The sequence below is a fragment of the Urocampus carinirostris genome, chromosome 10 (assembly GCF_059441175.1).
Source record: "Urocampus carinirostris isolate Australia breed hairy pipefish chromosome 10, RoL_Ucar_1.0, whole genome shotgun sequence".
In the NCBI taxonomy this organism is placed as follows: Eukaryota; Metazoa; Chordata; class Actinopteri; order Syngnathiformes; family Syngnathidae; genus Urocampus; species Urocampus carinirostris.
The window spans coordinates 22,193,238-22,208,898 of NC_142358.1; the positions used below are offsets into that span (position 1 = coordinate 22,193,238).

The 15,661-nt window shown below is 39.4% G+C and overlaps 1 protein-coding gene across 3 annotated transcripts in view; it reads left to right on the plus strand.

Annotated features, from left to right (window-relative positions):
- git1 (G protein-coupled receptor kinase interacting ArfGAP 1) overlaps positions 1–15,310 on the plus strand; it is a 46,427-nt gene extending 31,117 nt beyond the window's left edge. For all 3 annotated transcript variants that reach the window (XM_088346508.1, XM_088346510.1, XM_088346509.1), the window contains 4 exons: positions 1,479–1,555; positions 1,628–1,798; positions 4,903–4,966; positions 6,708–15,310. In XM_088346508.1, coding sequence (XP_088202634.1) covers positions 1,479–1,555; positions 1,628–1,798; positions 4,903–4,966; positions 6,708–6,923 — 528 coding nt within the window. In that variant the 3' untranslated portion in view covers positions 6,924–15,310. The remainder of the gene's footprint in view (positions 1–1,478; positions 1,556–1,627; positions 1,799–4,902; positions 4,967–6,707) is intronic.
- Positions 15,311–15,661: the final 351 nt, after the last annotated feature.

Genomic DNA, 15,661 nt, shown 5'->3' on the forward strand with positions numbered 1-15,661 from the left:
TTGTGTTAAAATACAATAAAATGCAGAATTGAAGAGAGAATTACCCGTATTTTCCAATTCAATTACGGAACTTTTTAACAAAGTAATATAGCAGGGTTTACTATTGTTGTGCCTACAGAGAAAAGTGAAGAAATGATGCAGCAGTTTGTTTTTGAAAATATCATTGTAGATTCAGTTTTTGTGGCCCCTACGTGCTCCCCTGCCTATCTGACCACTACGTCAGGTAATGCTTTTAATAAGAGAACATATGTTGTCCTGGTGGATTTCCTCCCATTTATTGATCAGGGAATCACCAAGCTTCAATCCTAAATCTTGCGACCTTGCAATTTTGCATCACAGCCTTTGATACAAATATAAATCAAAGGCTTGAAAACGCCATCTTGTGTGGTTGAATAATAGAAACCAGAAGGTGAACTAGAATTACGATTGACTTTATTGTCAAATCAAATAAAAATGTGTTTGTATAGCCCTTTTCAGACAAATTGCCACTCAAATTGCTGTACAAAAACAATGTACAAATAGTACATGTATAATGTTTTACAACAATGACAATAAAGACATATTTAAGAAAAGCACTCCTTCATTGTCCTTCATTATAATTCTGTTCTCAGTCACGGTGCCAGAGACAAATGTTGAATTTATCAGGGATCAGAATTTTCCGCGGATCCGCGGATTTCCGCTGTTTTTGAACCCCAAAGGCATTCCGACTTTTTCACTTTTTCTCTTGCGTAGCAAACAAATTCAAAATCCGACTGTCTCACTCTTTCCTTTATTGCTCTGGCGCACCCTGGCGGCCGTTAGAAAAATTGGCCGCATTGTCGCACAAGCTGCAGGGACTGAACTGCATTTGAACTTATCTTGCAGTATTTACAAAAAAATCAGTTATGTGGGCAAATTATTTTAATCTTCTAAAAATGTTACTTAAATGATAAATATAATCATGGTTTTGGACAAGTAAATTGCCTAAAACCCAGGTTTTTTTTGGGGGGGGGGGGTGTTGGGGGGGGGGGGGTGTTGGGGGGGGGGGGGGCTCCGCCCTGGTTTATTCCTGGACGCTGGCTATTTCAGCTATAAATGAAAATCTCCATTCTGATCCCTGATTTATGCATTTCACCTGTGTCATTGTCATTTGAAATTCACAACGAAATTAGAATTCATCTCTGGTACTGTGACTAAAAATAATGTGATAATGAGTTAAAAGCAAATGTCTATTCTGTGACATCTAAATCACCAGTGGTCCAGTGGTTAGGATTCAGCGCTCTAACTGCCGAAACCCGGGTTGGATTCAAGATAAATTTTTGGCTGATCAGTCATTATCTAACGAGCAGCCAAACTTTGAGTTCTTTTTTAGGTAAAAAACAAAACAAAACTGCGTTATACAGGAATAAATAAGCTACTTTTATGTTGTATTGATCCCTACTGACTGAATGGACGGTAAGGCCAGCATCAATGAGGTGAACGTTAATGTGCCTTCCCAGATTTCTAAATCGGATCGGCATGGCAGTGGTACAGACAGCGATTACGACAACACGCAAACGTACGACCCGTCGATAAGGTTGGACTCACTGCATTTCACTGCACGCTCAAGATAAGGCACAGGTACAAGCGAATATTTTTCTTTGTTTAGTATGGGCCGGAGCAGCGAGGACGAGGGCCGTAGAGAGTCTGAAGAGGGAGGCGAGACGGGGGAGCCGGACCCTACCTTGCCGTGCACGGAAGATGTTATACTTAAGACCGAGCAGGTGACCAAGAACATCCAGGAGCTTCTCAGGGCAGCTCAGGAGTTCAAACATGACAGGTAAGAAGATGCTGTACGATTACCGTATTTTCCGCACTATAAGGCGTGACCCCAAAAAATAGCCCTTTGTCTTATATTTTTAATATAAAAGCCGCAGTGCACTATAAGGCAGATGGATTTAAAACCACAGTAAGAGTTATATTTGTGTATAACAGTTGCAGAATTTCTATACTTACTCTGTCTACGGTTCACAGATCCCTTAACAGCCAAGGTTGTTTGGGCACCACTCCCTGTGATGTGTCTTGGGCAAGTACAGTGGAACCTCGGTTCTCGACCATAATCCGTTCCAGAACCCTGTTCGAAAAGCGATTTGTTCGAAGACAGAAATAATTTTTCCCATTACAAATAATGTAAATCGTTTTAATCCGTTCCAACACCCTGAATGTTTACCTTTGTTTACCTTTAAGACACAAATAACTTAAATGTAACCCAGGCTAATCGTACGTTCGCGTTAGCGTAATCTCCCGTACGAAAGATTACGCTAACATGAACGTGTGAAAATTAAAAAAAGGATAAAGAAAAGAATTATGAATAGGATTTTTTTACCTTTGTGGTGGTCAGCAGAAGGCGCAGATGGACGGTGAGAGGGAAAATTATTGTTTGGAAGGAGAGTCCCCTTCCATAAAAACTGTCTCTCGGGGTGCTCACACGTTCAAATCTCTTTGCTACGGATGACTGGCTACAGGATGTTCTTTTCTCTTAAAATATCTATTCAATGAAACTTGCTTCTGCCTTCTTTTTAGCACTTTTCGGAAGTGGTTCATGACAGTGTCATTAAAGTCATGATGACTCTGGTGGCTGCAGCTTCATCGGTGTGGTGAAATTCTGTAACTCGGCCCATTTGCTACACATTTGTTTAATCTCAGATGTCCCCTAGTGTATTGGAGGTGCAATTGCACCTGAGAATATTAAAAGGAGTGAAAAAATGTGATGTGAAACATCCACCCCGGCGTTCGAACTCCGATATTTTGACCGAACAGCAAAGCAAGAATTTCTCGAAATTTTTGGTCGGACTCCGATTCCGAAAACCGAGGTTCCACTGTACAGCCTTTTGGTGCCCATTTCTCTCCAGACCGGTTTTTGGGTAGGGGTTTGCCCCTTCACGTGAAATGGATAGCACTGGTTTTGATGGTTACTAGTAGGTTGAAAAGCCTCCCGATCTGACTCTACAGCACCGTAATCATCTGGTCGGAGTTGTTAAGAGTGAAGTTCTATCCCGCTTTTCAGAGATGAGCTGGACCTTTAAATGTCCGCAACCTCCCCTTTTAATTGACACCTTTTCCATGATGGGGTTCTGTTAATGCTTATTTTATTCATGCACAAAGCACGAAGTTACATTAAACTTGCGTCTTCTTCAACACATACATTCCACCTTTCTTACTCTTTCCTTTACTGCTCGGGCGGCAGTGAAAATAAATGCACAAATTAGCCGCATCGTTGCACAAGCCTGGCAGGGTTGAAAGCTTCGGTAAAAAGTTGCGGCCAAATTTTACAGTAATATAATATTTTCCAGATAGCTTCCCTGTTAGCGTGTGGGCTCCCGAAGGCTTCCAGGTTAGCCCCGTAAGCAGTCGTGTAGCCAGATATTCTGCTGTTCCAATTTTCGATTCCCTGGCACTGGTCGTATTTGTTGCATTAACCATGTTTTTTGTTATTTGCTCCAAGTTATCCTGGCTGCTCCCGTTTTTTTTTTGCTGATTGGTCCTGGTTAGCCGTTTTTAACAGCTGGCTAGCCTGCCGTGCCCAGGTGGTTTGGGCCGTTAGCTCTCATGTTCGCCCCATTTTAACTGCTTGCCATTTGTTGTGGCTTCACTGCACCCACCTCAACACAACGCCTAGGCATTCTCCACAGAAAACTAACAAAACTTTGCTTAAAACACTCAAAACCTTTTCGACCTATTAGCTCATAAACAAATTTGGTGACTGGCTTGCTAAGGTGAAGGTGTACTTCACATGATGTTAGAGTTCAGGAAGTCAAAGACAAAACGGACTGTCTTCAAAATGCATTATCTCAGAAAATAGTTGGAATATATCTATGACATAAATATGGATATCATGCATTAAAACATGTACAGACGCCGCCCTACTTACGAACGTTGAATTTGTTTGTAAGTTGCTTCAGTGCTACATTTTGTATGCAATGCATGTTTAAGGTTTATATAGGTATGTTTAAGGCTTGTATAAGTAACCTGTATTGTTTTTTACTAAAAAATAAACATTTCATAAAGTAGTATGCCCTATAAAGATAAATAAAGTTAAGTTTAACTTACTTTTGGAAGATGAGCTTCAAGAGTTAGGCGACTTCCTCCTCAGTGGTAAAAAGTGGCAGAAAAAAAAACCTTCCAACCATTTTATCAACAGCATCAAGCTTTCTTATTCCACCTTCATTTCAAACAAAACGGCTCGCCTCTTCTCTACCGTTTCCACCAACCATATTGAATGGATGCACGAGATAATAAACCATAAAAATGTCAAAGTTGTTAGCGCGCTGGAGATACAGTAAAGAATGTTTACACACAAACTAGGAAGAGAAAGCTGATTTTTTTTCTTCCGGGTGGATTCTGGGTGACCTTTCACAGCGCCACACGCCGGTAGTGGTGAAAAGAAGCACTACAGTACTGTCCTGTACTAGGAAAAAAGGTGCACACAATACAAAATCTACCTTACAGCAATGTCCGGATATTTTTCGACATCCTACCGTTTTTCGTAAGTCAAATGGTCGTAAGTAGGGGAGCGTCTGTACTATTTTCTCACAATTGGTATGTTTTAGAATGTGGGTATCCCTTTAAATGTCTAGAGTTATAACAACAAGAATCATAATCATCAAATCTTTTTTTCTCTTAAATGAACCTAAAAACTTTTTCTATCACTGTGAGTTGTAATAGATTAAAGCAATAACAACAACTATTCATATTGATATGCAATTACACATAATGAAATTTGAATTTGCGTAAACGCTAAGATACACACTTGTAAGTCAATATATGGTGCAAGAAAAACGGCACCGCTGTGCCATTAAAACATTTAATAGGGTAAGCTATCATCACTCAAAAAATATGCAGTTGATTAGATTAAAACTTTGACATCTATGCTATTCTCCTCAGCTTTGTCCCATGCTCGGAAAAGATCCACTCTGCTGTCACCGAGATGGCCTCACTCTTTCCTAAAGTAAGTTCCTCTACATTTTGCCTTATTTTCTTATTTGACTGCTTTCCTTTGGATCTAAATTGCAAGATAAACCGCAATAAAATACTACAGATTTAGTTTTGAGGAGCACCACACATAGTATTTTATAGTTATTAACAAAATTGAACTGTATCGGGCAAAAACAAGCTCTGGTGTAAAGTGTTTGAGTTTTTTTTTTATCAATAAAATAAATAAAACAATATTTTGGGTCTATGAGTACAGAACATGGCTGTAATGGTTTCACAGGTGCGTTTTTTCAAAGGAAGGAACACTGAAGTTGTTGTTATCATACAGCATCACACCAGTCCTTTATCCAAAGTGAATCCTGTTGGTTGTTCGATAAGACTCGAAGCCTCCATCCTGACAGTAAATCAGAGCACCATTTAGAACAATGTGGAGACAGTATATCAACTAGGTAAATTGATATTCTGGCATCAAGTGAATAAAACTCAAAGTAGATAAGTACTTTCGAATATATGGAAAATCTTTAGTAATTGCCACTAAATGATTAATTTGATTAAAATGTTGATGATTTAAAATAATGAAAAACATATAGCTGAAAAACTCACACAATTATCACCATTTTAATATTCTAAGAGTACATACCATAAATTCTGGGCGCTACTTATTTGCTACATTTTAAACACTGCAGCTTTAAATAAGGTGCAATGTATGTTTTTTTTCAGCTGTCAGTCATTAGTATTCCTCAAGTGTGCGCAACAAAACGGCGAGCTGCTGTTTTCCACAACAGGCTCTAAATACAAAGCACTACGATGACGTCTAGAAACACGCGACGCCCCTCGATAGATTAATGCAATGTTTTTGCTAACATTATTCAAAAAACACATAGAAGGAGAAAACTGGGTGTTTCACAGTACTTTATTTAATATTTACAACAGACTTACGACATTTAAACTTTTTCAAATCAAGTCTTCAATTTCTACATTAAAATTGAACATTCTCCATTAAAAATGCTACACTTCTCTTTCCGTAACATGTCAGGTTGCTGAAGTTTCCATAAGGCAACTGATTCCGCACCCTTGGTTATATTTTAGGAGTACCTGTATTCTGCAGCAAGTTCATTTTGATCGTATCTCTTTAGTCACATTTAATTGTGTCTCCTTTTTGTGATCTTCGCTATGAGTTTCAAAATGGAAACGGTATGGTTTCTGAGAACAAAACTAGAATAATGAAAGGAAGGAAGAAATAATTAAAACACACTAGTGCGATGTTTGTGTGAGTGACTAAGCCAAGGTGTACAGTCGGGAAGCAGCGAGTGCCGATCACAAAGCCGACTCCTAGCGTACAGGATGTATCATCAAAAGTTGTGCGTAGCGAAAATCTAAGTTGTTCCGCATCTCTGCACCGCGCACACATCTTCGTTACGGCGATTCCCTTATAATAAGCTCGCATTTATTTTGTTACTATCAACCCATTTATTTCATTGCTGAATATTTTGTTTAAATACTCTTTGATTGTGTTTTTGTGATAAGTTTTATAGCTATTTAGAGTTCACTTTGATCCTTTTGGGATGTCTGGAGCGGGCCAACTAGTTTTTAGTTATTTTATACTTGTAAAATGTGTTCGTTACACGAGAAACTATGAGCACGATCTCGGAATGATTGAAGCTCGTATGTAGAGGCACCACTGCATAATCAATAATTGTTTATTTCCAAGACAGCTTCCCCAACTCAAAACCTTGCCCTCATGTCTATCCACACAGAGACCAGCCCTGGACGCCGTCCACTGTTCTCTTCGCCTTCTGGCCTCGAGCGCTTCCCGCCTGCAGGTGGAGTGTCGCAAGGCCTCACCCTCGGACCCCAGCGCTCCTGCCGTGGACTATCAACTGCTCACTCAGCAAGTTATCCAGTGCGCTTACGACATAGCAAAAGCCGCTAAGCAACTGGTCACCATTACCACACGTGAGAAGAAGCAGTGACAAGATTCCGGCAGGTCGGGCAGGGGGTGAGGGTCCTGGTGCAAGGTTGGGATGTGATCACGTCATTGGGGGTTGGAAGAGAGGACGATGCATGGGAAGGAATGGAGTAGGACGCCGACATGGGAACATGAAGGCGCTGATGGACGGTGGTCAAGCGCAAAATTTAATTTATTCCCCTTTGTCGTGTTTGTCATCTCGCCTTCGGACGAACATCCTCCTCGTCACCCCTTCTTTGTCGTCGTCTCTGGTTTGCTCCAGCAAATTTGCAGGGGTCCATTACGGCATGTTTAACTTTTTGTTTGGGAGGGGTCGATATTTCTAAGACTTACAAAAAACACTTAACACTGGAATAATTGTGATGTATTTTTGGCTTTTTTTATATCTTTTTACCAATGTCTTTTCTGGTTATGTTTTGGGTCGTCTATTTTATGATTCTCAATTAGTGGGACAGGTATGGAGGATTGATGCTGCCATTTGTAGACATAAGTATATGAATACCTTCAAATATAAGCCATATAAATCAATGAACCAAGAAATAAATCCAATAACTTTCATTTTGTCAAAGCAAAATGTTATTCAAATGAGGGATCATGTCAAAGTAGCTGAGTTACTAACCTATAGCCGATGAATTTATCACTGATCCACCAATAGTTGAAAAGCTGAGGTAACAAACATGGCCGCCGCTTCATCTGAATAACTTTTAGTCGTGACAAATTCGCGACAAAACCATGACGAAATACACGAAAGGTATCATGAACAAAACACTATAAAATAAGTGAAAATATACAACAAAAATTATGGCAAAATACATTTAGCATATTTAATTTAATTTTGTTAATAAATAATTGAGTGACAAATTAAAATTACAAGTGTGCCTAAACTTACCTGACATTAAATAAAAAACTTTCGAGAGAGAGTTGGAAACTTGCCGTTATTCTGATCAGATCAATATTCCTGGTATTACACCAATTCTCAAATCACATACCTTTATTCGTGCCTTTGAACAAAAAATGGCGATCTCTTTGTTCTTGTTTCGCAAAGCGTTTTCTGGCAGCACATGTTAGCGTTTTTCCCATCAATGATGTAAGCAGTACCCACACTGTAAAAATTAAACAAATCCCCCCCCTAAAAAAAATGTCCTAAAGGGATGACTAGCTAGCATGCGTCTCAGAAAGCTCTTGTTTCTTCTTTGGCATCAACAGAACTGAGGCGTTAGAACATTGACCTGCTCTATTCTACGCACAGGCTGGGCGTACCCCTTTGCGACACCTATAGCAATCACCCCAACACCCTTTGTCTCTCCTGGTTGGGTTGCGAAAGTACTTGGGAATATAGTGCAACAATATTGAAATTGAGCTACTTTATTGCTATCAGGGATAGTGATCTAATAAGAACATTCACTCAATTCAATCATACACGATTCTAAACTAAAATGTTTTGACGTCAGTCATGTGTTTTATGGATCAGACCTCAGACATTCCATTGTTAAAACTTCTGTCCTTTGCGTGTATACACCAGGAGAGGAGAGAAAAGAGGTAGTCCATCAAAACTTGCCATGTCCTCGAGAAATAGCATGTTATATATTTAGGTACAGTAATCCTTCGTTTTTTGCGGGGTTTTCCTCCCAAAAAGGACCTTCGATAGTCAAAACCCGCCAAGCTAGCACCCTTTTTTCATTTTACAATTAGTACACAGCTCCGTGCGGAGGCAGATAGTGGGTGTCTGCAGTGACTCTGAACTTGCACGTGGCCCTCCTACAGATCTCCCCAGTTGCAGCACTGTGTGCTCCCAGAAAATGCGGCGGTGACCCTCTGTCCTGGGGCATCGTGCCATGCGCTCCCGGACAACATGCTATGCTGGGGCGCCATGGCGTGCACCCCAGGACGGTGCGGTCACTCACCCTGCACTCCCGGACGACGTGCCGAGAATGCGCGGCGCTGGGGTGCCTTGCTGGCGTGCTATGCTGTGCGCTCCCAGGAAACGCGCTGTGCTGGGGTGGGCTTCTGAGACGCCATATCATGCACTCTAAGACAGTGCAGCCACTCACCCTATGCTCCCGGACTATGTGCCGAGAATTTGCCGTACTCGGTGCTGCGCTGTACGTTCCCAGACAACGTGGCCACGAGCCGTGCTAGCAGCGGCCTTCGAACTGGTGCGGACTAAGGAAATCCAACTATTTAACTAAAACTATGTAATTTATGTGCAGTGCTCTGAAGGTTGAATTGAAGATATTTAACCGAGTGCTATTGAACAACGGGACTATTTGACTGTGAGGCAATCAGAATGCAGAACGAACGCAATGCACAATGAAAATCCGCGAAGCGGCAAAACTGCGAAAATTAAACCGCGATGTAGCAAGGGATTATTGTGTTGCGGGATTTAATTGTTTTCATTTATTTTGATGGCATATATTTGTGGGTATTCGACATTTCTACTGAAAGTGGGATTTGTCCTCCATATGCAGGGAGACATTGTCAACCTCTAAGTGGGATTAGCGTAACTTATCAACCTGTGAACTGTCCTAAGGATTTCTTGGTCCAGCGAGTGCCAGTTACTCGTTTTAAATGACGCTACGGCCGAGGGGTTAATCGCGTGCCAAAGTGTTTGGGATGATCGATCCAGACCTAATAATTCATTTGACAACTTTTTTTTTTATTGAAACCTCAACTGTCTTTTAATGTGTTTCCCCTTTTGTTGTGTAACAGATTGCCTCATTTGATCACTTCAGTGGAATCATCTCAGCATGAAACTGTCAGAATTTGCAGTTCAGCAGAAACCTTTATATTTTTTACCCATCGATCAATTTCATGATTTGGTTTCAATTTGGGTAATTTGGCTCTCCTAACCAACCAGTCTTTGAGGCAGCGTTCATTTGGCCTCATACTGTGCCAAAGAGTGCAGAATCTAATGCGTTTCTCCTCTAAATTTGACCTTGCCAAATCCCATCCAGCACTTTGAAGAAATCGACAACGTCGAACACTTTGTTCTCAAACGGGTCGATTGATTTGCTCTTGTCGCATGCCGCCTCCGTAGATGAGGGCCGATTGTTTGCCACGCCCTAAAAAGACTCTCGCAATGAATCATTGCTTGATAATGAATGCCTTTGCACATCTCGTGTTTGACTGGCTGCAATGTTCCGACTGCTGCAACAACAGAAAAGAAGATCTTCATTAACAAAGCTTTTCCCCATCTAGCTTTAGACTAGAGCCATGTATCCACATATCTAAGGTAAATGAACGTATATATTTTCATGCTATATTTTATATTAAGCTAATTTTGGGGTTGTGTCCAAAATATTTATGTATTTGTGGGCCCAAGTGTGTTTGGTACTGTGAGAGCTATTCACCAAGCATTCAGCTCAGATTGGTCTTGTGATTGGAAAACGAAGCTTCATGAAGAAGCCCTCGCAAACTGGTTTTTAATTTACTTAAACGGTGCTCTTCGTGGATGGTTCAAGGCACATCTAATAGGAGTGCTTTGCTAAAAACGTGCTATTGGGAGTCAAAATATTATTAAATGCTTCATGAAGCTTCATTTATCCATAAATACTTATGCAGTGGCTGGAAATAGACAGACTGCGCTGTTTGTTGCAATATATTGCCAAAAACCACTTAATTACTGGGACATGGTATATTGTTTAGTGCTTCTTAGGGGTTAAACTTAATTCATCAGAAAAACGATATTTATTTGAATAATAAGCAAAAATAGACAAACTATCATAAAACATAATTTTTTTTGTATGCGCCAATACAGTCTTGAATCCGATACCTCGGCAATACATAACGAAACACGCTAACGTAAGCCTATCCAATTGTTCGCATTTACATGCACAAGTTATATTTCATTGTATAATTGCTTATAAAGGGACCATTTCATTTGATTGATTTCGGAACTGTAAATTTGAATGTACCTGTATTCATTTATAGATTAAAAAAAACTAAATGGAAGCTAAATAATTCAGGGTGTTTCAAAGTGTTTGGTATCCCTTGGGATGTAAATATCACAGGGAGAACCTTTGGAAAATTATGACCTATGAGTTCTCCGGGGTTAAGGCAAATAAAAAGTATGAATTCTTCCATGTCTGTATTAGAAATTCAAAAGCATTGGATTACGTGAAAGCACCAGCAAACCTCAGCTTCTGCCAAACATGCTGAAGCATATCTTGGGTCGTAGTCAAATTATTGGACAAAATAAAAGACAAAATACATGTTGAACTAAATGGCGAAATACACGACGAAAAAGGGGGAAAAAAAGAGAACAATTGTGCGGATTTGGTCACTTAGTCTTAATACCGTATTTTGGGGATTTTAAATCACAGGGTTTACTTTTCATAGTTTGGTCAGGGTGCCGCTTATACTCCGGTAAGACTTATGTGTAAATTTTTTTACATATTACCGCGTATATTATTTTAAATGTTATTTTCACACTAAAGTGCAGGAGGGCGCTCTAGGCCTGTGTTGATAACTTCAACGTGAAAAGACCCCCCCCACCCCCAGAATATGTCACTCGTGCAAAATTTTGTAGGTATTTTTTTTATGGGTGGAACGGATTAAAATACTTCGCATTGTTTCCTATGGGAAAAATAAATTCAGTACTTAACCAAATCGGTACTCAACCAACAACCAGGCACACATTATGGTTGAGGACCGAGGTACCACTGCACTTCGTTTTGTGGTTTATGTAGCTTCCTCATTTCGCTTTTTTTCCCATTTTTACATGTTTTCATTTCCCAAAATAATTTGACAAAGATCAGGAAGCCAATGCACTGCGTGTGAGTCATATTCAGAATAAATAAATGACAACAGCAACAATGTCAATAAAATGACTTAGTATTGGTAAATCACAAGAGCATCTGCACCTTGTATAGAAATCACCTTTGAGCTCGTTGAGAATATTTACTTTGGCGAAATGACACCAACTTATCAATCAATGAACACGTAAACAAGTTTCTTTTATTGCGATTAACAAGTGATTAAAAACTGTAATCTTCTGAATATCAGATGTATTGGTAACTGTTATGTGCTCTACCATAAAGCTTATTACAGTAAATACAAACTGTCAAATTATCCACAGATACAACGGGAGACGAATGTTCAGTAGAAAAGGTGTCATTTTCACAGAAGTAAAACAATTTTTAACTTGCTTAAAATTGTTTTCTAGGCAATGCTCCGCTTTACCGTTTGACCCCGAAAATGTGATATGAAGTTGTTTAAGTCACGTTTGCTCGAGTGAAGTATGCGGGGCGGGGTAGACATTTCACGCAGGGGGAAAATTTTTTAAATTCTTATTTTAAATTACTTTTTAATATGACATTTATGTTTCTGGTGTTGGGTTTTATCAAATTAATTTCCCCCCCAAAATGTGAATTGTGACATCTAAATGTTTTTTCCCAATTTATGCATCTTTTGGGCATTTGTAATCCGAAGCGATTAATAATGCGAATAATACTGTTGTTAGTATTTTTTCTTGTGCTTTGTAGCACTCGTATTGTGTTGCACTACTCAATACGGCAACATCTAGTGGCTAAAAAAAAACCCACTGTCCCTTTAAAGGAAAACAAGTGCTAAAAAGCACAAGGAAGAAGACAAACTACGAGAACTTTGAGAATTGCACGTTTACATGATAGTTGATGAATGCTTATTATTTGAACCAATATTGGTGTTATTTAATGCATTAAGGCTCAAAAGCACTAAACAACACTGTCCCTTTAGGTTACACCTTCCACTGCATAGTGCACCTCAAGGCCGTTAAGTGCATTAGTTGCTAGATGCAATTGGTGGAATGGGAAAAGGTCTCAAATATACTTGGGCTCAAGTCATCTCAAGAGAGGGCTGAGGGAGAGGCCCCTACAAAATGAGGTCCCCACAAAATGCACATGGCACCTCTATTTTGTTTCGTGGACACACAGTAGTGTCTTAACTGGTTTAGTCTCATCACCCCTGACACGTTTTTATTTTGCCATCTACGAATTTCTCAAACTTAAATATCACTGTGGTCATCGACTAGACCATGCTAGTGATTTAATACAAACTGAGACCTATTTGGAGGACCGATTCTACCAATAAATGTATAGATAAATAAATGTGTACAAATATATGCCATACGAATAAATTAACTCACAGAGACATCACAAAATACCTCATTCTTTGACAACATTGCAATTTATTCATCTATGCATTTTGTCTTCAAATTTCGTCGACACGTTTTGACAATGTATTTTGTTGTATTTTTTTGTCGCAACAAAATAACTCCGATAAAAGGGCAGGTCAAACTGGCTGAGCTCTACCTATTGGTTGATCCTCACTGATCTGCCCCCTTATTTGAATAACGTTTTGTTTCCAAAAAAAGGACCAAATACGCTGACAAAATGCAACCACAAAATATGAGGACCATATGCAATATACAACAAAACACGATGACAGGACACAACTGCGAAACCCAACAAAATACAAGGACAATGTACGACAAAACACAATGCCTATACACAACCAGGAAACACAAAGATAATATCCGATAAAACAACGACATAGGACAACAACAGAAAAACGGCAAAACACGACGACGAAACACGCCAACAAAATACACTGACTGTACGATATGCGAAGACAATATTCGACGATGAAATACACCGACAAAACACGACGGAACACCGCCAGGACACGCAATGACAATATTCCACGATAGAACAACGACGAAACACGCCAGCAAAAATACACTGACAATACACAGCGACAAAACACGACAACACAACAACCAAAGACGATGTTCAAATTCGACGGTGACATACGACAATAAAATACACGATGAAACACAATGACAATTTTCAACACCATAGAAATAATAAGTTTTTATTTCCGGAATGTGTATCAAACACAACGACAAAACACGCCATCAAAATACACTGACAATATACGACAACAAAATTTGAGGGTTACATACGACAATGGAATATACCGACGAAACACGATGACAATATTCAACGATAAAACACAACGAGCACAATGACAGTTACACTGACAATACACGACGACAAACTACAACGCGACATACGACGACACAATACACTGACGATCTACAGCTAAAAACAACCACGAAAAACAACGACAACATTCGACTAAAAAACGACAAAACGATGGCAAATAGCCACCACGAAACACGCCAGCAAAATACCTACGATGACGAAATACACCCAAAAAAAACGAGCATACAGACGCTGCCCTACTTACGAACAATTGTTTGTAAGTTGAATGCGTCCGTAAGTTGCTTCAGTGCTATATTTTGTATGTTTAAGGCTTGTATAAGTAACCTGTATTGTTTTGTACTATAAATAACTTACTTGGGGAAGATAGGCCTCAAGATTTAGGCGACTTCCTCCTCCGTGATAAGAATGTGGCCGAAAAAAGCGACCCAACCATTTTCTCAACCACATCAAGCTTTCTTATTCCACTTTCATTTAAAAAGAAGCGGCTCGCCTCTTCTTTACCGCCTCCAAAAACCATATTGAAAGGATGATCGAGATATTAATCAATAAAAATGTCAAAGTTGTTAGCACGCGGGAAATACAGTACAGTATGTTTACGCATAAACTAGGAAGAGAAAGCAGGATTTCTTCTTCGGGGTCGGATGCTGGGTGACCTCTCACTGCGCCACACGCTGTAGTGGCAGAAACAAGCACTACAGTACTGTCCTGTATTCGGAAAAAGCTGCACAATACAAAATCTAACTTAACAGCAATGTTTGTATCTACCGGTTTTCGTAACTCGAATGTTTGTAAGTAGGGGAGCGTCTGTACACAACCAGGAAACACCCTGACAATATTCAACGATAAAACACAATGACGAATCACGCTAGCAAAATACACTAACAGTATACGAAGGTGACATACGACGATTAAATACAACCACTAGACACAATGAAAACATATGGCGACAAAAGAAAACACGGCAACAACATACATTGACAAAATACGTCTGCAAAACACGACATACGATGACAAAATACATGCAAAACAAATAGTGAATTTCAGAAAAATGACCAAATGCTTAAATGCATGTATAAATTTCTTTTTTGTCTTACATCTAGCTATTAGGTGATTTACTTATGTGTTCACTCATTAAAATGGCCTATATTTGGAGATATTTATGTATTTATACTTAGGGTAGAATGGGTCCGCCATACTATCCTGTGCACTGTTGTTTTGCTGTCCTGTGCGTCCCCCCTGAAGGACGCGCGCTTTTGGGAGATGGATGACGAGAGCGTTGTCTTTTATTAGAAAACACTCAAAAATCCAAACTGTATAATGTAGAGTCAGAGAACAATGATTTAAAAAGGTCAGTCGTAATGGAAACTCATAAGCTGTACATTTGTAATAAAACGATACAAGTTCATTCTTCGTGAGTTTGCCGAGATTCTTGCTTTCTTGTACGAAAGCTTAAGGATGTGTCGTTCGTGAACCAAGTGGCTGTATGAACCGGCTCTTTGAATTGAATGCCGGCTATCTTAGAGATGCATTTTTTTTCTCTTGTTTGGTGAATATGCATTTGTTGAATCATACTTTACACATTTTTTTAAAATAGTTTTCACTACTTTTAAGCACTTTGCCATACTTTTTAGTACACTTCCTGTGCATTTTTTGAGTACCCTTTCCATAATTTACTAGATTTTACTATCTTTTATTACATTTTTAGTACCGTACTTTTTCCATATGTTTCACTATTTTTCCACTTCCTTTCATTAAT